Source organism: Rattus norvegicus, chromosome 1, assembly GCF_036323735.1.
Source record: "Rattus norvegicus strain BN/NHsdMcwi chromosome 1, GRCr8, whole genome shotgun sequence".
NCBI lineage: Eukaryota > Metazoa > Chordata > Mammalia > Rodentia > Muridae > Rattus > Rattus norvegicus.
The window spans coordinates 165,961,036-165,983,482 of record NC_086019.1 but is presented as its reverse complement, the minus strand read 5'-3'; the positions used below and the strand labels follow the sequence as shown (position 1 = coordinate 165,983,482).

The 22,447-nt window shown below is 36.8% G+C and overlaps 1 protein-coding gene and 1 pseudogene across 1 annotated transcript in view; both read left to right on the top strand.

Annotated features, from left to right (window-relative positions):
* The window catches only part of Nup98 (nucleoporin 98 and 96 precursor), a 96,962-nt gene that overhangs the window by 19,884 nt on the left and 54,631 nt on the right, over window positions 1-22,447 (top strand). The window contains exons 6-12 of the mRNA NM_031074.3: window positions 2,357-2,464; window positions 3,072-3,252; window positions 3,828-3,991; window positions 5,249-5,386; window positions 8,081-8,219; window positions 12,400-12,492; window positions 19,182-19,322. Coding sequence (NP_112336.2) covers window positions 2,357-2,464; window positions 3,072-3,252; window positions 3,828-3,991; window positions 5,249-5,386; window positions 8,081-8,219; window positions 12,400-12,492; window positions 19,182-19,322 — 964 coding nt within the window. The remainder of the gene's footprint in view (window positions 1-2,356; window positions 2,465-3,071; window positions 3,253-3,827; window positions 3,992-5,248; window positions 5,387-8,080; window positions 8,220-12,399; window positions 12,493-19,181; window positions 19,323-22,447) is intronic.
* On the top strand, window positions 1,501-2,263 carry Gpx4-ps1 (glutathione peroxidase 4, pseudogene 1; annotated as a pseudogene).

Below are 22,447 nucleotides of genomic sequence, written 5' to 3'. Positions count from 1 at the left end.
GGCAGAGTCGGGTGTAGTTCTGTGAATTTGAGGCCAGCATTAATAGCGAATTCTAGGCCCGTCAGGGTTGCGTAGTATGACCTTGTTTCAAAATAAGGGTTTATTGTTGATATTGTTTCTTTGTTTTGTCTTGAACTCTGAGTTCAAGGCCTGTCTGGTCTACAGAGAGAGTTCCAGGACAGCCAGGGTACCACAGAGAAACCCTGTCTCCAAAAAAAAAAAACAACAAACAAAAAATAGTGATGGTTTTATAGGGCTGGTGAGATGGCTCAGTGGGTAAAGGCTCTTGGTGTCAAGCCTACTAACTGAGCGTGGTCTTTGGGACCCATATGGTAGAGGAGAGAGCTGCAAGCTGTCCTCTGATCCCCATGCAGACAAACAATAATTTTTTTAAAAAAATTACGTACGATTTTATACTACACAGGAAATGTGAAACATAAATCTGCTGTTTCTTTTTTGTTGCCATTAAGGGGATTTAGTCACAGTCTCATGCATAGTAGGTAAGCACTTTACCACTGAGCTGTGTCTCCAGCATGAAACATCTAGGTTATGATGTGTATTAAGATTATTCTTACTCCAATTAAATTTGTGTTCAGTGTTGATTATGATAGCCCATATAAAGCAGAATTTCTGAACTAGGATCTTGCTGTGTAATCTCAGGCTGTCTTTATACTAGCTACATAATTCAGACTGGCTTTGAACTCAGTGATCTTGCTTTGGCTTTTAAAGGCTAGGATTGCAAGTGTTTGTCACTATTTCTGTTCTAAGGCAGCATTAAAATAGTCATCTGTTTATAAAAAAAAAAAAATAAGGAACAGACCATAGAAAAGTAACCGAAAATAAGGCTTCTTTGTGGAGCTAAAGGGACAACCTGTCAGTAGTCTATATCTATTTAAGAATAAAGTCCTGCTAGGCAATTGTGGTATACAACTTTACTCCCATCACTTGGGAGGCAGAGGTTGGCAGATCTCTGTGAATTGAAGGCCAGCCCTGGTCTAAGGAGTAAGTTCTAGGACAGCCAGGGGGATATATAGATATAGATATAGATATAGATATCTATATATATATATAGATATATCATCTCCAAAAACAAAACAAAAGATTATTTAGATAAGCATGTTATAGGGGAAATATCAGAAATGTTGCCATATATTTTAGTCAAGCATCCTGGATAACAATTTGGTTTTACCATGAGGGTATTACTGTGTTGCCCAGGCTGCTCTTGAATCTGGTCTCAAATGATCTTGCTTCAGCTTCTAAAATAATAGCTTTCTTTTAGTTTGTTTGTGTAGGTTGGTCTGGTATTCAGGGCTGCCTCTGGAGTACTGTGATTGTAGGTATGGGCACTACATGACTACCTCCTAAATGATGTTTTTTGAGTAGTTGGGGAGCATGGGGATTTAACCCAAGCCTTTGCGAATGTTAGTCAAGCACTAACCACTGAGCTCTATTCTATTCCTATCTTGTTATTAAAAAAATGAAGTAGGGAAAAGTTTAAAGCTTAGTGCTGACTGAAGCCAGCACTGCCATGTGGACTCTGGCTGCACCTGGCCTGGCAGGTACCATGTGTGCATCCCATGATGATTGGTACTGTGCACGTTCCATGCCCAAACTCTCAGCTAAGGGTATCGACAGGCACATGGTTTGCCTGGATAAGTGCAGGGTTTCATGTGCTTTATCTATCACCTGGCAATGAGGCAAAGCCTACGGAAACTACACTCAGCTAGTCGATCTGCATGCCTGATATACTGAGTGCTTTACAAATCCTGACTTTCCCTTGCATCCAGTTCAGGAGCCAGGAAGTAATCAAAAAATCAAGGAGTTTGCAGCCGGCTACAAGTTTGACATGTACAGCAAGATCTGTGTAAATGGGGACAATGCCCACCCACTGTGGAAATGGATGAAAGTCCAGCCCAAGAGCAGAGGCATGCTGGGAAATGCCAACAAATTGAACTTTACCAAATTTCTCATTGATAAGAACAGCTGCTTAGTAAAGCGCCATGGTTCCATGGAAGAACCCCAGGTGATAGAGAAGGACCTGCTGTGTTACCTCTAGCCGTACAAGTGTGTGCCTCCATACAGAGCTCCCTGCCATGTGATCCCTAGAGCCTTCCACCCCGGCACTCATGACAGTCTACCTGAAAACCAGCCCACTGATGAGCAGTCCTGAGGACCTGGTGTGCATCCCCACCGGAGGAAGGCCTGTGGCCTCGGCCTCGAGCTTCACCTTAGCTGCCTTGTAGAAATAGAATGTAGAAATGTGAAGAAAGGGGAAAAAGTTTAGTAGTTGAAGAATTGTATCTGAGAATAGACACAAAAACTGGAATTTGAAATATGCCTTTGTCTTTCTTTGCAGCCTCCCACTGGTACAGATACTATGGTCAAAGCTGGAGTTAGCACTAACATCAGCACCAAGCATCAGTGTATTACTGCCATGAAAGAATATGAAAGCAAGTCATTAGAGGTCAGTAAAAGGAAGAACAAAAAATAGAATCAGCTTAATAATTTTATTCAGGTTCTGAATAAAATCCTAACATTGGTAAAGATGTTTTTCAAGATTCTGTATTATTATCTTTATGTATTTATACATTATGTATCTATGAATTATATCTTTATTTTAGACTGGGATAATATTCCCCACATATATACAAGTGTACTACATCTTTTTTTATCTAGTATTCTATTCTGGTTAGATATTTACATTGTAGTGACAATACATTTGTGTACATACATGATCTTTTAGAAAATTTGTACAAAATCCTAAATATATGGCTTAGTAAATTTTCACTTATGTGAAAGGATACATATCAGTTGACAGCATAGGAAAAAACAAAGCATATCTAACATTCCAAATACCCTTCTCCTCATCACAGTCCTTTCCCTCCAAAATTAGATGCCATCTTGACTGTCCATTTTTGCCAATCTCTTAATTAATTTTATATAGAAGGACACTTACTTTGTATTGTACTTCAGTATATCAGTTATATTACTCTGTAACAGATTCCTGTGTAGGTCTCTTCTAAGTAACTATTTTTGCCATATGTTAATTTTGGTAATGTGTTTACCTTCAGGAGCTTCGTTTGGAGGACTATCAGGCTAACCGGAAAGGCCCACAGAACCAAGTGGGGGCAGGTACCACAACTGGCTTATTTGGGTCTTCTCCAGCGACTTCCAGTGCAACAGGACTCTTCAGCTCTTCCACCACTAATTCAGCCTTTTCATATGGTCAGAACAAAACTGCCTTTGGAACTAGTAAGCACTTTATTATACCATAGAGAGGAATGGTCAAACTGAGTATCGGTGACTCTGGCTTTTAATCCCTGCACTTAGGAAGCAGAGGAAGGCATATATCTCTGAGACTTAGGCGAGTCTGAACTACAAAGTGAGTTCCAGGATAGTCAGAACTATACAGAGAAACCAAAAAAAAGTCAAATAGACGTAAATCATGACTGTCACTTTGTTACCAGCGCTGTGGAGAAAAATAAATAAGAAAAGACAGTTAAAGGTATAGGTGGCTAAGGAGTCCTTTCATTTCAGAAGGTGATACTGAGTCATCTTTCCAGCCTGAATATTTTCTCTTATAAAATAGAAGTTGAGTTCACAAAGGAAAGTCATTTAGTCATTTTAGAATTCTTGAGTTCTAGTAGAAAGGAACATTTTAACATAAAGTAGGTCTTGCTGAAGACAGACGAAAGGCTATTAAGGAATGACTATACAATAATTTAGCAGTAGAAATAGCTCAGATGACTTCAGTTATTGGCTCATTTGAGAGTTTGTTTGTTTATTTGTTTTTTGTTTGTGTTTATTTTTATTTCTTTTTCTGAAAGGCACAACTGGATTTGGGACAAATCCAGGTGGCCTCTTTGGCCAACAGAATCAACAGACTACCAGTCTCTTCAGCAAACCATTTGGCCAGGCTACAACCACCCCAAATACTGGCTTTTCCTTTGGTAATACCAGCACCCTTGGACAACCAAGCACCAATACTATGGTAAGGAAACAGACTCTTGGTTAACTCCAGGTCTTATTTGTGAAATGAAGTAATGGGACTAGTAGTCATGTTGAACTTGTAAATGCCGTCTCCATAGCATTTCTTAGAATGGAGGTTATTCAGTGTAGGGAAGAAATTAACTCTTTCACTAGTGAAGATCTGGATTTTGTCTCAACACAGTGAGTACATTGAGATTTCTGTTGAGTGTGTCATTTATCCTTTCTGAGCACAGATTTCTTTCAGTAAGAGCTTACTTAGTGGGCTTCAGATGGCTACCTTGAAGCTATGTGCCTTGTGATATTGATGTTTTGATCCAGAAGGAATGGGAGGGAAATATGAGAATGGAGCATATATGTATGTATGATCACAATACATGTATGTGGGTGAGGGTGTTGAAAACAATATTAAAGGTAAAGACAGTGGTTACTGGCATTATAGGGCCAGAAATATGGAACCGGATTTACTGTAATCTTGGCAGTTGGGAGGAGGATCAAGAGTTAAAGGATAATATTGACTATATATCTGGTTCAAGGCCAATCTGGGCTGCATGAGATTAATCAAAAATTCAGTGAAGCATATGAGTAAAGTTGAAAATAAAGAAATGAATCCCTACATTTATAGACAACTGATTTCCAGCATGAGTACCACAATTGATTACCCATCTGCAAAAGAATGAGGTTAAATCTCTTATATCATTAATAACCAAGGTTTTCCCAATAATCAAATACCTAGAATTATGAACATGATTATATGTTTTACTCGATGTGTTTATGACCTAGTATATCACTCTGTAGTGCAGGCTGACCTAAAACCCGTGAACCTCTTGCTCCAACTTTGTACGTGATGGGTTCAATTTATAAAACATTTAGAAGAAAATCAAGTGTTTGCTGTTTTGATAGCAGAATCTTGTTACATAGCTTATATTCTACTGGAACACCGTTGAGCACATGAAATCATTGAAAGTTTTAATACATGCCCAGCACTTGAAGCTCACTTACTGTTTTGGAAACAGGGACTTTGGTTAATAGGGAATATATTTACAGTTCTGCACTCTAAAGTTTTAATAACTCTTAGTTATATGCTGTTTTGGGAAAGCCACCTTATTCTTGATTTTCAGGGTTTTTGCAAAGAAATCTTTACGAATTTCTGCGTTTATCATACATGCTTTAATAAACAACAGTGACTTTTTAAGAACCAATCTAAGTCTTTAAAGAAAAATATTATGAACTGCCTTTTAATCTAGATTACACTTTCCAGGGCCTATTTGGAGTAACCCAAGCCTCACAGCCAGGAGGTCTTTTTGGGACCGCTACAAACACCAGCACTGGGACAGCATTTGGGACAGGAACAGGTCTCTTTGGGCAGCCCAATACTGGATTTGGTGCAGTTGGTTCGGTAGGTATTTGCAGTTGACTGTGATTTGAAGTTCTTAAATCTGTTAAAGGAATATGTATAAAATAAATAACTATATTCAAGACTTTAACATCTATGTTTGTATTTTTTTGTTGTTTCCCCTCTCTATTCACATATAATGAGTATATATAATTTTTAAATTTATTTTTGCAAATGTATGTTGGGGACTAAATGTGGGCTTCATGCATTCTAGAAAAGCACTGTACTAACTGGAATCTATATTCCCAGTCCCATTGTTTATTTTCAGTCACTAAATGTTTTACCTCAGTGATAGTGTGGTTTACATCTGTTTGAACATGCTGTTAAGAGCTGGAGAGATCATTCAGGAATTAAGAGCACTGGCTGTTCTTCCAAATGACCTAGCCCCACATGGTAGCTCAAAAATGTCTCACCCAGTTTCAGGGGACCCAAAACTATCTTCTTCAGACACTAGATATACACATGGTGTTCTGACATACATGTAAACAAAATATCTGTACACATTTAAATATCTTTTATTAAAGAAAGAAAATAAAATATTGTTATAGTCATTTTAGATTTAAATTTTAATTTGAGAATTAACAGTGCTTATTTTTATCATGTACAGCATAAAGTCTTTGTGTGTTTGTTTTATACTTAGTGACTTTTGCCATTTCAGACCTCCTCTAAAGTTTCAAAGATATTGTAGAATCCATTTGGTTAGTTTATATAGTCTTTAATTTAAATAGCTTAAATCAGGTCTCTCTCTCTTTCTTTCTTTGTCTTTTAAAGATAAGATTTTACTGTGAGCCTTGCTATATAGACCAGGATAGCCTCAAACTCAAAGATTGGCCTACCTCTACTTGCATAGTGCTGAGATTGAAGACCCTCACCACCATGTCTAGCCCTAATAAGATAATTTTTTAAAAGAATTATTTATTTTATATATGTGAGTACACTGCCACTGTCTTCAGACACACCAGAAGAGGGTATCACATCCCATTGCAGATGGCCATGAGCTACCATGTGGTTGCCGGGAATTGAACTCGGGACCTCTGGAAGAGCAGCCAGTGCTCTCAACCGCTGAGCCATCTCTCCAGTCCAAAATAAATTTAACTCCTACTTTTTCCTATTGTGTTTTGGAAGATAAACTGTTATAGTATTTGAAAATTAAAAGCTTTTGGTGTTGATCAAGAATTTCCTGGGGTTCTCTTGCTGTGGAAGGTGCAACTCAGCTATTTACCTTCCTGAGTAAGTTGTCTTAAGTGCAGAACTACTGTTTTGGGATGCATTTAACTTAAAAAGCAGTGCTAAATTTTATACTAGAATACTACTTGAAAAAAAAATGACAAAAGTGTCGGTGTAACTTGGGTGCAGGAATGTGTGGCTTGCATGAGTAAGGCCCTAGTTGTGATCCCTAATACTACCATCACCACCACTGCAAAGAGCTGGTCAAACATAGCTGAGACAACAGGACTAAAAGTTTGAGTCCAACCTCGGCTACAGAGAAGTCAAGGCCAGCCTAAACAATATAAAATTCTGCTCAAAAAAAAAAAAAAAAAATAGGGGCTGAGGGTGTAGCATTAGAATGTGTAGCATACACTAGGCCTTGGGTTCAGTTCTCAGTGCTACAAACAAACAAAAATGCTTTCTCTCTTCACCTTCCTTCTCCCTTTTGACTTTTCCCTCTCTCTTGTCTCCAATAAAAACGACTGGTTTTCCTCTTGGTTTAGTTTTCTACTAGCTGGGATTGCAGATCTATACTACACTACCATCCTTGGCTAATGGTCACCTTGGTGTTTTTTTTTCTTTGACTCACTGAAATCCTGTTTGGTGGGGTGTTAGTAGCATTGTGCTTATGTAATCTTGCTCAGGTTGTTATGTCTTCTGATTGTCTATGTTCATCTGTCTCCCTAAAAATGACACATTCGATACTTGCATGCACTCTGCCTTATTACTTATATGTATTACATGTGTCTGCTTATATGTATGTGAGTATGAGTGAGGTACCCTCAGAGGCCAGAGGTGTTGAGTCTCTTGGAACTGGAGTTACAGGGAATTTGGAGCCACCTAGTATGAGTGCTGGGAACTGAACTTGGAAGAGCTAAACCATCTTTCTAACCACTATTCTTTTTTTTTAAAGATTTATTTATTTTATGTATATGAGTACACTGTCGCTGTCGTCAGACACATAAGAAGGAGGGCATCGGATCTCATTACAGATAGTTATAAGCCACCATGTGGTTGCTGGGAATTGAACTCAGGACCTCTGGAAGAGCAGTCAGTGCTCTGAACCGCCGAGCCATCTCTCCAGCCCCCTCTAGCCACTATTATTAATTTAATTTTTATTTTTATTATTTTAAGTTAGGTGTTTATACCCGAGTACAGGTGTCTGAAGAGTTGTCAGATTGCCCTGGAGCTGGAGTTAGAGATGCTTGGGGACATGGGTACTGGGAGTCACACTTGCTTTTATTTTGTTGTTGTTGTTGGTTCTTTTAAAAATAATTTATGTACATTGATGTTTTGTCTACTTATATACCTATGGAGGATATCACATCTTGGAGTTACAAACAGTTGTGAGCCACCATGTGGTTGCTGGGAATTGAACTTGGGTCCTCTGAAAGAATAGTCAGTGCTCTTAACCACTGAGTAATTTCATCATGCAACAAAGCCTGTTATATCTTATATTACCCTAATTTTCCTGTATTTTCTTTTTAGACGCTGTTTGGCAATAACAAGCTTACAACTTTTGGAACCAGCACAACCAGTGCTCCCTCATTTGGTACAACCAGTGGCGGGCTCTTCGGTAACAAACCAACCCTGACTTTAGGAACCAATACAAACACTTCCAATTTTGGTACATATAAAATGCAGGTTTGACTCTCTTAAAGTTACACTGACTATACCACACATCATTCTCCTGATTCATATGATTGGAAATGTTTAAAAATTCTCAGGTAAGCTGTAGCCTGATGCTACATACCAGAAGGGAAGTTTTTTGGTTTTTTTTTTGTTTTGTTTTGTTTTTTTGTTTTGTTTTTTTTTTTTTTAAAGTCATGGAACGTGATAAATAGACAAATTGGTTTTCATGTTCTTTGGATTACATCACCAGTAACTGCAAAAGCATATGTGAACCTCATTAGTGTGAAGTAACCCATTCTATTGAGGTAGGTTTCAAACATGAGGATGTAGTGGACAAGGAGATTGTTTCTGAACATCTAAAGTTTCACTGCATTGGAAGGTTATTCTGGCAGTTTGGAGTGTAGTAGCTAATTCCTGTAGCTGCTGAAGCAGGAGCCATGATTTCTAGTCTAAGCCATCCTGGCCTACAGAATGAGACTGTCTTCTTACTTAAAAATCAAAGTAGGGATAAGATTTAACAAAGTTTTAGAAAGAAAAAAAAAGGAACTTTATTCTTTTTTACATGTGTTAGAAATACTTAAACCAGTTAAAAGAAGCATCAGGTTTTAGCTTCATCCATACATGATTATGTTTTCAGACATTCAACATTGTGTAAGCGTGCAAAGTTCATTTTAGTCACAAGGTTCAAATGTTTGTTGAACATTTTGTTTGCCAGAGTTCTCATTAGGAAATGATTAGTTTTTCTGGGAAGATATGTGCAAAGTACCATTATTGGCTAGTAACCACCATGGGCTAGTAACTTTCTTTAGAGAGCTCTTGTGTCTTTTAGTTTTTCTTTATTTGTCATGTTGAGATAAAACACAGGGTCTTATGTTCTAGGCAAGCCCTCTACCACTGAGCCAAATTCCCAGCATTTTCAGTGGGTTTATTTTCATGGCATTATAATCTAGAAAAAGAGACTTTTAAGCATGCATCAGAATATTAATATATTCATAAAATATGAGCTACTTAAACACGTGCAAGACTTGTTACATGTCTATTTTCAGACTCAGATATTTGAGCTTTTTAAAATTTATTTATGTATATGTGTCATCGTCTTCAGACACACAAGAAGATCCCATTACAGATGGTTGTGAGCCATCATGTGGTTGCTGGGAATTGAACTCAGGACCTCTGGAAGAGCAGGCAGTGCTCTATACCCCTGAGCCATCTCCAGCCCCCAGATATTTGATTTTTATAACTCATTTTACTCAGGTTGTTCACTCACTGCTAGTATTTATTATAGTTCTAGTCATAATTATTTCTGGATGAAAAAGCTTAGAGGTAGTGGGCGTGGTTAGTATGGCTTCTGTGCTTGTTTCTTGACTATAAAACCAAAGAGGACAAAAGTGTATTAATGTCTCCCTGCATCCTTTCCCTGTTTTTAAAAAGATCATCACTGTCCCCATTTTCAAGGAGCCGTCTTAACCTTTTTCTTTTTGATTTTTGGATACTTAATCTTTGTCTTGGCTATGTACACTATGATGGCCTCAAATAGAAATCCACCTGTCTCTGCCTCCTGATTGCTGGGATCATAGGTGGGTGCCCCATGCCCAGCTTTATACCATATTTCTTAATGATCTGCTTTTTACTCCATGGTGAGAAGAGTTCTTGCCCTGTTGCTCAGGTAACCTTGGATTCAAGTAGTTTTGTTGCCTTATCCTCTCAGATAATTAGATTATAGATGCACAACATCATGCTCAGCTCACAGCTAAAAATTTAATGCCATGTTTATTCTATGTATCTGTTTTTTTTTTTTTTTGTTGTTTTTTTTTTTTTTGTTTGTTTTTTTTGGTTCTTTTTTTTCGGAGCTGGGGACCGAACCCAGGGCCTTGCGCTTCCTAGGTAAGTGCTCTACCACTGAGCTAAATCCCCAGCCCCTATGTATCTGTTTTTTATGGCCCTTCCGAAGGCCTATCAACCATTAAGATGTTTTGCTCCTGGGCTGGGGAGATGGCTCCATGATTAAGAGGACTGTTTGCTTTTCTAGAGGACCAATGGTTCAGTTCCCAGCACCCACATAGCAGCTCACAACTGTCTGTAACTCTAGCCCCTGAACTCTAACTGTAACTCTTGTGAGAGGGATCTGACACCCTCACACAGACATACATGCAGGCAAAACACCAACGCACATGAAATAAAATTTAAAAAACAGAAAAGATTCTTTGCTCTTATGAATTAGTTTGTACTACCTTTGAAAATACATTCATTTAATAAAAAGCTTTATTTTTGATATAGGTAATGTTCAGGATTAAAGGGTTTTGGTTTTTGTTTTTTTTTGGGGGGGGGGGAGAGTATCTTTTAATGGTGAGTTTTTGTACAGACTATTCAGATTCCCAATTTCCTTGGGGCATTTTTTTGTTTCTTTGTGGTTGGTTGGTATTGAAATAGGATCTTATTGTACATCCCTGTTTGGCCTGGAACTTACTATATAGACCAGGCTGGCCTCAAACTCAGGAGATCCACCCACTTTTTCCCCTCAAAGTTCTAAGATTAAAGTTGTGTGCCACCACACTGGCTCTTTGTGGTGTTTTTATTATAAGAAGGCATTTGTACTTGTGTTCACTGATTTCAGTATAAAAGGTCTCATATTTATCTGGCTTGCCTCACTAGCTATACACTGAATTTGAATTACTTTTAATTAGCAGAATTATTTTGAAGTAAGGCAGTGAGAATCGGAGGAAATGTGTGGTATAAACAGTGTAAGTTGGCACTTAGATATCTCCTATGGGTTTAAGGTAGTCCTTGAATAGCTTATTTTCTGTTGCAGGTCTGTGATCCGTTCTTGTTAATTTCTATTAAAAGAGAAAGCATCTTTTTAAATTTTCTTTAGGTTGTTTGTGCTTGAGTGGGCAAGACTGTGTATATGTGGTAGCTAATAACACAATTTGAGAAAAACTTTAATGAACACATAGATCACTTGTTGAGATTAAGTCAGATTACATAACATGTAAGTATGACCCCGTTAGTGATCCTGTTAACTTCTTCAGAGGACTCCCTTTACTGCTGAGGTTTTATTTCTCCTTTACCTTATTCTCCCGTCTTTAGACAGTGTCTTGCTATTCAGTGGCCTCAGCCTTTAAAGAGGTTGAATTGCAAGCATGAGCCATCACAGTGAGCTTCCATGATAATTTTATATGACTAATTATCTTAAAAACAAGACTTTTCTGGGTCTATGATTGATCATTTCTTAGCATTAGAGATTAATGATGCATTTGTTTGGTTTTTATTTTTTCAAAAGGAATACTAAAACTTAATATCTCAACTACAAAAATAGCAACACATTATTGGTATCTGTGATACTTGTGAATTTTACAGGGGAGTTAAAAAAGATTTTCTCTAATTGATAAGTCATAGTGAAGGATGAGTGCTTTACTCAATTCTTCATCGTCTACTGAAAACAGACCAGTCATAGGCATAGGTTATTTTTCTTTACACTTGAGAGTGATAGTGGTGGTGGGCTACCTGTGAGCCCAGCACTTGGGAAGTAGAAGGAGGGGTCATGGTTAATTGTTAAAAGCCACTGTTTGTGCCTGCCTATTTGGAAGCTAGCTTGAGTTCTATGAAACCGTCTTCAAAAAGTCAAAAGAAAAAAAAAAAGGAAAGAAAAGGCAGCTCTCTGAGCCTTTGAGTGTTCCCGTGAATTTACTAATTGTTTATTGTGAAATGAACTTACATAATCAGCCATACATTGCTGCCATGTGAGATCTATCAGCTTAAAACAAAAATTGCTATAAAGATTGAGTCATTTTCTATTCCTTTAGATCAGTAAACTTTTAATTTTTTTTTTTAGTGAAAATTTGTGGAATTGAAGTTTTCTGTTAGTAAACCTGAACCACGTGTACTGACTTTAAAAGCCTTATAAAGCTCAAATATCAAGCCTGTGTGCTTTGCTTTGATATTGGATATTTCCCTATTCTGAATTGATATATCAGCATAAAAATGTAATTAAGTTAAATACAAAGACTTGTTTGGAGAATATTTTAATGAGTTACATTAGCTGATTATTTGGGGTTCATTAATATTAATAATTTAAGGATACATAGTTTAAGATCAGTTATCTTTGTGTTAAAATCCCCTTTTAAAGAAAATTGAGAATTTAAAAATTATATTCCATTTATTCTTTTATTCCGTAGGTTTTGGCACAAATAACAGTGGGAGTAGTATTTTTGGAAGTAAGCCAGCAGCCGGGACTCTGGGAACAGGACTTGGTACAGGATTTGGAACAGGTAAGAAAATGTTTGCATGAATTTTAGGAAGTACTACATCTTTAGATTATGAGTTTTATTAGCTCATATGCTTATAAATAAAAGGCTTAGATTTTTATTTTTAGCAACAGATTTATTAATGTATTTTCATCGATTAATGTTTTACCAGGTTAGCACATTTATATTAAGTTTACAAAATGTATGTTTTAAATTATAGAAAAGCACCTTTGCCACATACTGATTTTCTTTAGTCCTGCTCTGTCCGAGGGTTTTTAAGTTTAAAATGTGAGAATTATTAGTGTAGCCACAATAACTTATTTAGACTTGGAATTGTTCATCAGTTAAGTCTCATGATCAAAGCATAGAGAGCATGTGCTGTAATAATTAACAACTGTTCCACAGTTCTACAAACCTTATACATAACTTTTCTTTCTTCTTTTATCCCTCTTCATCCTATTATTAGGGTTTTTTTAGTTCATTTAAAATATTTACATTTCTACCTGTCCTGTTTTCATCGATCGGAGGGGGTGGGGTCCCTAAAGGTGGGTATTTCACCCTGTCCAGTAAAATACTTTTGAAGCATATATATTTCTTATTTTACCTAGTTCTCTCATCATTGGTATAGTAATTTAGTTGTAATTACTACTTTCATAATACCTGCTTCCACTGTTTTCCTTGCTTTTATGATATGGTCGTCTATGCCATCTTAATAGACAAACATGTCTTTTATACTTCTTTGAATGTTAGCCTTTTTGTTTCCTTGTTCTTTGAGGCAGGGTCTCACTGTGTAGCTTTGGATAAACCTGGTCTGCATCAAACGATATGTAGACCAAGTTGGCCTCGTTGGCCTTGAACTCGAGACTTACCTGTCTCTGCCTTCCAAGTGCTGGAATTAAAAGTGTGCAATACACCACCATATCCAGTTAACCTTTCATTTTGAAATGAGTTATTAAAATATTTCAGCAATTCAGAAATACCATGAAAAGTTCAAGTGTTTCAGCTGTGAAGTGATCTGCTGTTTTGATTTTAGCTATAGCTTGTCCATATCCTCTTCTCTTAATGTTTTTTAAACATGGTTGCATCATACATATGTACATGGTTATTTTATGTTTAGGGATTTTAGTTGTAGTTTTAGTTGAACCTTACTTTTGTACTGCTAAGGATTGAAGCCTGGGTGATAAACATGTTAGGAAAATTCTCTGCCATAAATCCATCCCCACCTCCACTTCCTCAGTTCATTTTTTAATTAATGACTTTTGGTGTGAATTTTGTTTTTATAACAGAACAAATACAGGTATATTAAAGAAAAGTGAGGAAGCACTTACAAGTTACAAGTTTGAGGATTTCCAAAGAAAGAATAGTCATGGGTTAGCTTAGACTAGAGGCTGAGATGGCATTGATGTAATGTTGTCTTGGGCTGCAACTAGGATTTAAGAGAATGAACTGATGACCTGTACATAGTAAGATAATAACCATTTCCGGAAATTTCATTTTAGATAAATATGTGCTATCTTATATCTCATTGTATTTTTTCTTTTTTTAAACATTATTAGCTCATTTTGTTTTGGTCCATGTATATAGATTTCATTTCAAAATAATGAATTAATATTTGTATATGTATGTCTATATATGCAAAGGGTCATATGTACTTGCCTTATATATACACCACAGTTTATCTTAACGTTCTAGTACTATCAATAGTTTTTTGATAGTTAGAATTTCTGTTAAATATATTTATGTTGTATAATTAATAATTGAATTAATTGAAATAATTGTATCTGCAAGATATACATTATTATTGGTTAGTTTTGTTGATTTATCTTGAAAAATCAGTGTCATTTTATATTGGTTTTTATATCGTTTGATGTGTTTATTTTCTTATACCTTTTCTGTGTTGTTTGGTTTTATCTTTGTGAGGTAGAATCTCATTTCCCTCTTAGCTGTACCTCATACATGGTGCTTTCTATTTTTTTAAAAAATATAGTTATAAACTACTAGGCTTGAGAGATTCTTCTAGCCAGGTAGCTGAAACTAATGTAGGCATGTGCTGTCACATGAACTTATTGGGCCTTTTCTTTTTTAAAAGGATTTTTATGTGAGTGTGTGTTTTGCCTCCACACATATCTGTGAATGTACCTGCCCATGGGAGAGGGGACTTATTACTAGATCTGAAGTTACAGGTGATTGTTAGCTGCCATTTGGGTGCTGGAAACTGAACAAAGGACCCTCTGGAAGTGCAGCCTAACAGCCTAAGCTGTTAGAATATTCCTAACAGCTGAGGCATCTCCCTAGATTCCTTACTACTGAACTTGTTCTTTTTGCATATGTGTTAATGGAAACTATCATATTCCAATAATGATGAAAGTGCAAATCTTTATGTGAACCGATTGGTTATTTGGATCTTTCTATCTCATATATTTGACCATGGCTTATCTTTAATAAACTATGCTTATTGTATTTAACTTCTAAATTTTTATCTGCCCACCCCCCCTTCTCTCTCTCTCTCTCTCTCTCTCTCTCTCTCTCTCTCTCTCACACACACACACACACACACACACACACACACTTGCACTTGCACTCCACTCATCTTTTTGGGGGGAGGTGGGGAGGCTTTAGTATTTTTTTCCCCAGACTGGGCTTTGAATTTCTGGACTCAAACAGTAATACTTTAGATTTAGTATGGATTATGGATGCTGAAGATTGAACCCAGGGTCTTTTGCATGCTGGGCAAGCACTCTTATAAATCGAGCTTTCACCCCAGGTTGGCCTTTAGCTTTGTATTTTAATTTAACTAATTTTTTTTTCCCCCAGGAGCTGGGGACCGAACCCAGGGCCTTGCGCCCTAGCAAGCGCTTTACCACTGAGCTAAATCCCCAGCCCCAATTTAACTAATTTTTGAGAAAGGGTATCACTATGTAACTCTTGCTGTGTGGTAACTTCCTAAGTAGAGCAGACTGGTCTCAAACACTCTGTCTTCTGCCTCCTGGTTGTGAGGATGAAAGCCATGCTCCATCATGTGGACTTTTAAAGGCTTTTTGATCTATGCTCCTGCCTCTCCTCTGTTAATTTGGTTGATTTTAGTTACTTGATTCAAAATCTACTCCTTCGTTCTGTATTGATCATTCTTTTGCTGGTACTAAAGATGTGTGCCACCACAACAAGCCGTCCTTGAATTTTCCTTCTTTTTTGTTTTTGTTTTTTGAGACAAGGTCTCTTCTGTAGCCCTGGCTGTTTTGGAACACTTTGGTGGTCTTAGAATCCGAGATCTCTCTGCCTTTCTTCTGTCTTTGGAGTGCTAGGATTAAAGGGGTGCATCATCAGGCCCTACATCCCTTGAACTTTTTTTTTTTAAAGATTTATTTAGTATATATAAGTACACTGTAGCTGTCTTCAGACACACCAGAAGAGGGCATCGGATCTCACTACAGATGGTTGTGAGCCACCATGTGGTTGCTGGGAATTGAACTCATGACCTCTGGAAGAGCAATCGGGTGCTCTTAACCACTGAGCCATCTCTCCAGCACCCCCCCCCCCTTGAACTTTTTAACATGCCAAAATTATACTAGCCATGAAAGAATTAAAAACTAAAATATAGTTTATTTTTTGTGCTTTGTGTGTGTGTGTGTGTGTGTGTGTGTGTGTGTGTGAGAGAGAGAGAGAGAGAGAGAGAATATGATAACATGATCTCAAAATATAAACAGTATATACATCAATATTTTTTTCTACTCCTATAGTTAATAATAGCTTTGTTATCAGCAAATTATAGGGGGCTTTTCGGAAGAAATTATTTATGTATGTTTATATAGATACAAACACCAAAGATTGTAGTTTTGAAATAGTCTTATGTATTCCAAACTAGCCTCCAGCTTTTTGTGTAGCCAAAAATGAAGGATGATCATGAACTTCTGATGACCCCTGCTTTCTTCTCCCAGTGTTAGAATCAAAAGTCTCTGCTGCCACACAGTTTATGTGGTGCTGTGACCCTAGAGTTTTAGTCACATTAGGCAAGTGTTCTACCAACCGAGCTACTTTCCAGCTATTAAAAAACACAATGTTTCTTATAGCATAAGCTGGGCATAAGTTTGCTGTCCTCCTGCTTCGGTCATTGGGTGCTAGAGTACAGATGTATTACCACCAAGCGTGGTTTTAACTCTAAAGAGATGATGAGAATAAATAAGACTGAGGTAGTTGTCTCTGTTTAGCCATTCAGGTGCCGATTGTTTTACAATATGATCACAATTTGATAATTGAGCGTCATTCAGTTGAAAATACATGTTTAGTGCAGTAAGCTTACAAACATCATAGCTTGTCCTTTCTGTCTTTAAGCTTTTTCAGGATATTCATGTGCGCCTGCAGTTGCATATCCCATAAGAGTATCATGCTTGATATTATTAACTCAGAAACCTGTCATACTCAAAATCAAAGCATAGTTTCTGTTAAATGATAAAACCTTAGCACTACCTGTATTTCCATTCAAGTCTTTTTGTTTTTTATTTAATTTTGCTTGCAGACAAGTTTCTTTCATGTTTGAGTTTTATTTTTATACCATTACATTTCTCTTTGGATTCTGGACTTTGAAGATTATGATTAACAATTTCTCTGCCTTCAGTACAAACTTTTAAAGTGTTCGGTATCATTTTTTCCTGATACTGTCTCTTAATTCCACAGTTTAATAGATTAACTTTTAATGTTTGACCTTGAAAATTGTTCTTCATAGGCTACAGATTACATTTTTGTTTCAGTGTATTCTTTATTCATGCTTTGTCCATGTAAATAAACTAAAAGACAAATTTAGAGGATTTTACACCTGTAATCTTAGTAGCAATAGATCCTATATGGAAATTAGGTCTATAAGTTATCAAATGGCATATAGATTCCATAACTCTTTACTAATAAATATAAAAGCGTTGAGTTTTAAGAAGTGCCTGTTCTGAAGTTTGAACTTTGAATTTGACAGTACTTGTAAACTTAACACGTAGAACTTTATACTATTTGTGGGGAGAGCGTGAGCCAAATTGGTGTCATTTGCATTTTTCCTTCTTGAGTGATGGCTATTCAGACTCACTCCTCAACAAAAGTACATTTTTTTTTAATACATTGGCCTTTGAATACTTTCTGAGTAGTTTGGCTATATAGACACTTAATTCTGTAAGTAAATAAGGGTTGATTTCTGTTCTCTCTCTCTCTCTCTCTCTCTCTCTCTCTCTCTCTCTCTCTCTCAATGTGTGTGTATTATATATATGCATGTTTCTGTTTAGGGGACTAGTCTTTTCTTTAAGAATGTGATTCCTAAGACACACAGATATTAAATAATAGTAAGTAGAAAGTAATTTCTCTGCTACATTAAAAGTTTTAAGATATTATAGCTTTGTGTATGAGTGTTTTGTCTGCTTGTATGTATGTGTATTTTGTGCATGCCTGATGAACTCAGAGAGCTTCATAGTTCCTGGACCTGGAGTTACAGACTGTTTCCAGCCACCATGTGGGTGTTGAAATCAAGTGTGGATCTCCTGCAAGAGCAACAGGTGCTCTTAACCACTGAGCCATCTATCACCCCTACTTTTTTTTCTTCTTTTTCCTCTTCATTTTTTTGAGACATGGTTTCTTTGTATAATATCCCTGGCTGTTGTGGAACTGGCTCTATAGACCAGGCTGGCCTCAAATTGATAAAGATAAACCTGCCTCTGCTAGGATTAATTAAAGACATGCTCTGTCGCCACCCAGATTTTTTTGTTTTTTAAATAATGGTGGTGATTTGTACTTTCAGGATTTAGGTAGAGAGGAGAGGCTCTTATTCCAACCACTCTGGTTTGGTTTAGAACTTGAGTAATTTGGCCTTTTGGGAAAAAAAGGTTATTTAGTTTAAAGGTATTTTCAGAAGATGCTATAACTAAAGTATTTTGCCTTTCAACCATTCAAAGAAGATAATTTGATTTTCTATAGTTTGGCTTATGCCAGTTTAAAAATATTGGTATTGGAGCTGGAGAGATAGCTTAGTGGTTAGGAGCACTAGCTGCTCTTCCAGAGGTCCTGAGTTTATTTCCTAGCACCCCACATGTCAGTTCTTATCTGTCTATAACTCTAGTCCCAGGGGATTTCATGCTTTCTTTTGGCCTCCATGAACATTCATGTGTGTGGTGCATAGAGTTATATGGCAGGCAAAATGCACGTACACATAAAAATTTTTTTTTAAATTGGCCTGATTGGGTCAACTAAGTATTTTAATTTGTAAATACTGAAATATACAGGGAATTATTTTTTTTAATTCTTTGTAAATTGTTTATACTGTAGAGTGGTAGTTAATGCCTTGGTTATGTAGTCAGACGTATCTATCTTTGACCCTCCTTTTTATAACAACATTTTCAACTCTGATCTAAAATGGAATTAAAGTTCCTATAATAGGCATAGTAATTCTTTGTCTAGATGTACTAAAATGTTTATTCATTTTAATAATTAGGGTAAATATCTAAGCTATCCATTGTTGTCTTGTATTGCAGTTGAGGAAACTAATACAATGAAAGATGTTTTTTGCTTTCCCAGTACCCAGCCTGGTGCCTAGAATGAAGTCAGCATTTATCACATTAGCTCTTTTCTTGAAATGACTGGTCATGATGAAGCTTCCAAATGTGTTATATCTTTAAGTAACTCACCTCTGGCACAATAGTCAAAGGATCTTCTGTGGCACTTGTTCTTTCCTCTTGTCTCCATAGCTCTTGGTGCTGGACAGGCATCTTTGTTTGGAAACAACCAACCTAAGATTGGAGGGCCTCTTGGTACAGGAGCCTTTGGGGCCCCTGGATTTAATACTTCGACTGCCATTTTGGGCTTTGGCGCCCCCCAGGCCCCAGTAGGTAAGTGTCAGTCACTTTAGAAGGCTTTACAGTTTATTTTTGCTAATACTTAGCTTGCTGACTGGATTTTCTACTGTCCCATTCCTACTAAAGCAGTGCGCATATGTGCACATCACTAAACAGCCGTGCACTGGGAAAGGACTTAGGTTCTAGCCTTTACCTCCTCCATTCCTAGGCTTGGTCTCCCCTAGAAATCCTTTTTGTTATTTTAAATTTATCTAGCAGATGGTGAAGTTTGTTTTAATAAGTAATGTGCTTATATTATTATATTTCATTTTAACATAAGTAAATTTAACTTGTTACAGTAGAGAATTCAACTCACTTACCTATGTCCTCTGTTTTCTTTATTCCCTGGTGTTAACATTCTACACTCACTAATTTTCCTAAGTTTTTCACTTCTGTTAAGACGTCTTATGTACTTCATTCATGTGAATGTACTTCCCTAATTTTTACAGTGTCAACTATGTTATTTTTAACAGAAGAATATCATCTTAGTTTTAAATTTAAATATATTTAAACTATACCACTGGCAATGAAAGCTAATATTACCTGTCATAATATAGTATTGGAAAGAAATGGATTTTTTTTTGTCATTTTTTTTAAGGTTTTATAATTTTATTTTATGTAGATGAATATTTGGCTTGCTTGTAAGCCTGTGCACCTTATTTGTGCCTGGCACTTGTGGTATCCAGAAGGGGGCATCCAATTCCTTGTTATTGGAGATAGTTGTGAGCTGCCCTGTGGGTACTGAGAATCACGAGTCCTATGCAGTTGAGAACTAGTGCTCCTCACTATTGAACTGTCTCTTGTGCCCCAGAAATGAGATTTTGTTTTGTTCTTCTGCTTTTTGTTTTGTTTTGTTTTTGAAAGGGGTTTTCTGTGTTACTCTAGCTGTCTATAGACTAGGCTGGCCTTGGAACCTAGAAATCCACTTGCTCCTACCCCTAGGTGCCAGAATTAAAGGTGTATGCCAGGCAGAAATGAGTTTTTAAATGACTAAATTCATGAGGTGTTGTCACAGTGCTGTCCTACAATTTGAGATCATTATACATTTAAGCTGTGTATGTTTATACTGATTCTGTCAACTAAGTTATATTATTTCCTTTACCGGTGGGCTATCGGTGTCTTTCCCTAGTCTTCTCTTTTCCACTTTCTACTTTTCATGTTTTTAGATGTTAGTTTATGTGTATGAGTATTTTGCTTATATGTATCTAAGTGTACCAAGTGCATACCAGGTGCACAGGAAGATCAGAAGAGCTAATCTGATCCTCTGGCACTGGATTTACAGACAGTTTTGAATCCTCATGTGGGTGTTGGGAATTGAACATGGATCCTCTCTCTGCAAGAGCAACAAATATTCTTAACTGCCAGGCCAACTCTCCCGCTCCCTATCTTCATAATCTTATATTGATAGTTGTTATGGCTTATAACTTTTTACTGTACCCACTTGGCACTTGGGGAGGCACCAGGATCAAGAATTCAAGGTATTTCTCAACTGCATAGCAAATTCATAGCCAGCCTCAGCTACCACAGGTCCCTGTCTCAAAAGAACAAATAAAGAACCCTAAAGATTTCTTTTAATGTTTTTCTTTACAGGCATATATTTTTAGACATTGATTTTTCTTGAAACACTCGGTTTGCTAATTGATACTAAAATTTTTAGATATCTTTGATTCTTTAGTAGGATTGTTTTAATTTTGATCCTGCTTTGTGAACTTTTCATATTTTAAGATAAAATAATTAAAACCTCACTGGCAACTCTTTGTATTTACCAGAATCTTTTCTTTTATACTTTATAACCTTAAAAATGTATAATTAAACGTTCTCTAAATGTTGGAATATGAATTCTCAGTAGTGGATGATGCCATTTTATTCAATACTTGGTTTTGTCCTTTCCATGGCTTATTTAGTTTTCATGTTGTATGGATTACAACTTACCAGTTGAATGTCAGGGAAATTAGGAGAATGACACTGGATAGTTTAATAAGTGGACTTATTTTTTTTAAAGATGGATCTCTTATACCCCAAGTTTACCTCATACTCCCTGTGTAGCTGAGAATCCTCCTGCCTCTAAACCCTGGTACTTGGGTGTCACTTTATTTAGACACACAGTGACTGCTGAGTTAGATACCTGGCTTCTGCAGATGAATAATACATTTTTTTCTTCTGTATTAGTCCTGCTTGATCAAATACGGTTTTCTATTTCTTCTGCCTTCTATTTTTGAGATGATCATATGTAGCTCATATGGTATAACAAAGGCTGGTCTTGAGTACACTGTAGCTGTCTTCATGCACACCAGAAGGGTGTCAGATCCCATTACAGACGGTTGTGAGCCACCATGTGGTTGCTGGGAATTGAACTCAGGACCTCTGGAAGAGCAGTCAGTGCTCCTAACCGCTGAGCCATCTCTCCAGCCCCAAAGGCTGGTCTTGAACTCCCAATTCTCCATGCCTCTGACTTGCCAAGTGCTGGGAACATAGGCATACATGACCTTACTTAACTCTTTTTTTTTTTTTTAAAGATGTGTTTATTTATAATACACTGTAGCTGTCTTCAGACACACCAGAAGAGGGCATCAGATCTCATTAAGATGGTTGTGAGCCACATGTGGGTGCTGGGATTTGAACTCAGGACCTCTGGAAGAGCAGTCAGTGCTCTTAACCGCTAAGCCATCTCTCCAGCCTCCATACTTAACTCTTGATTTAAGAGTTTTATATTAAAGTTATATATTATTCCCCATTTATGAATGTATTAGCTTTTAGAATGTCTTAAGTTTTTAATCACAAAATCTTAATTAAAAGGTACTAGACTAATTTTAATTAACCATTTTTGGGCAGAAGTTTCATCCTCAAATTCATCATGATGACATCCCTATATGTTATTCTAGATTAGTGTCTTCATTTTGTTCATTATTACCTAAACTTTTCTCTTTAGAAATTTTACTAAAGTATTGCTTCTTTTTATCTCCTTACTCCAAACAGATTGGTATGCTAGAACTGTTTTTCTCAGCACTTGGGAGACAAAGGCCAGGACAACCAGAACCACACAGAGAAACCCTGTCTCAGGGAAAAAAAAAAAAAAAGAGAGAGAGAGAGAGGGAGAGAATAGAAAAGAACATTAGTCT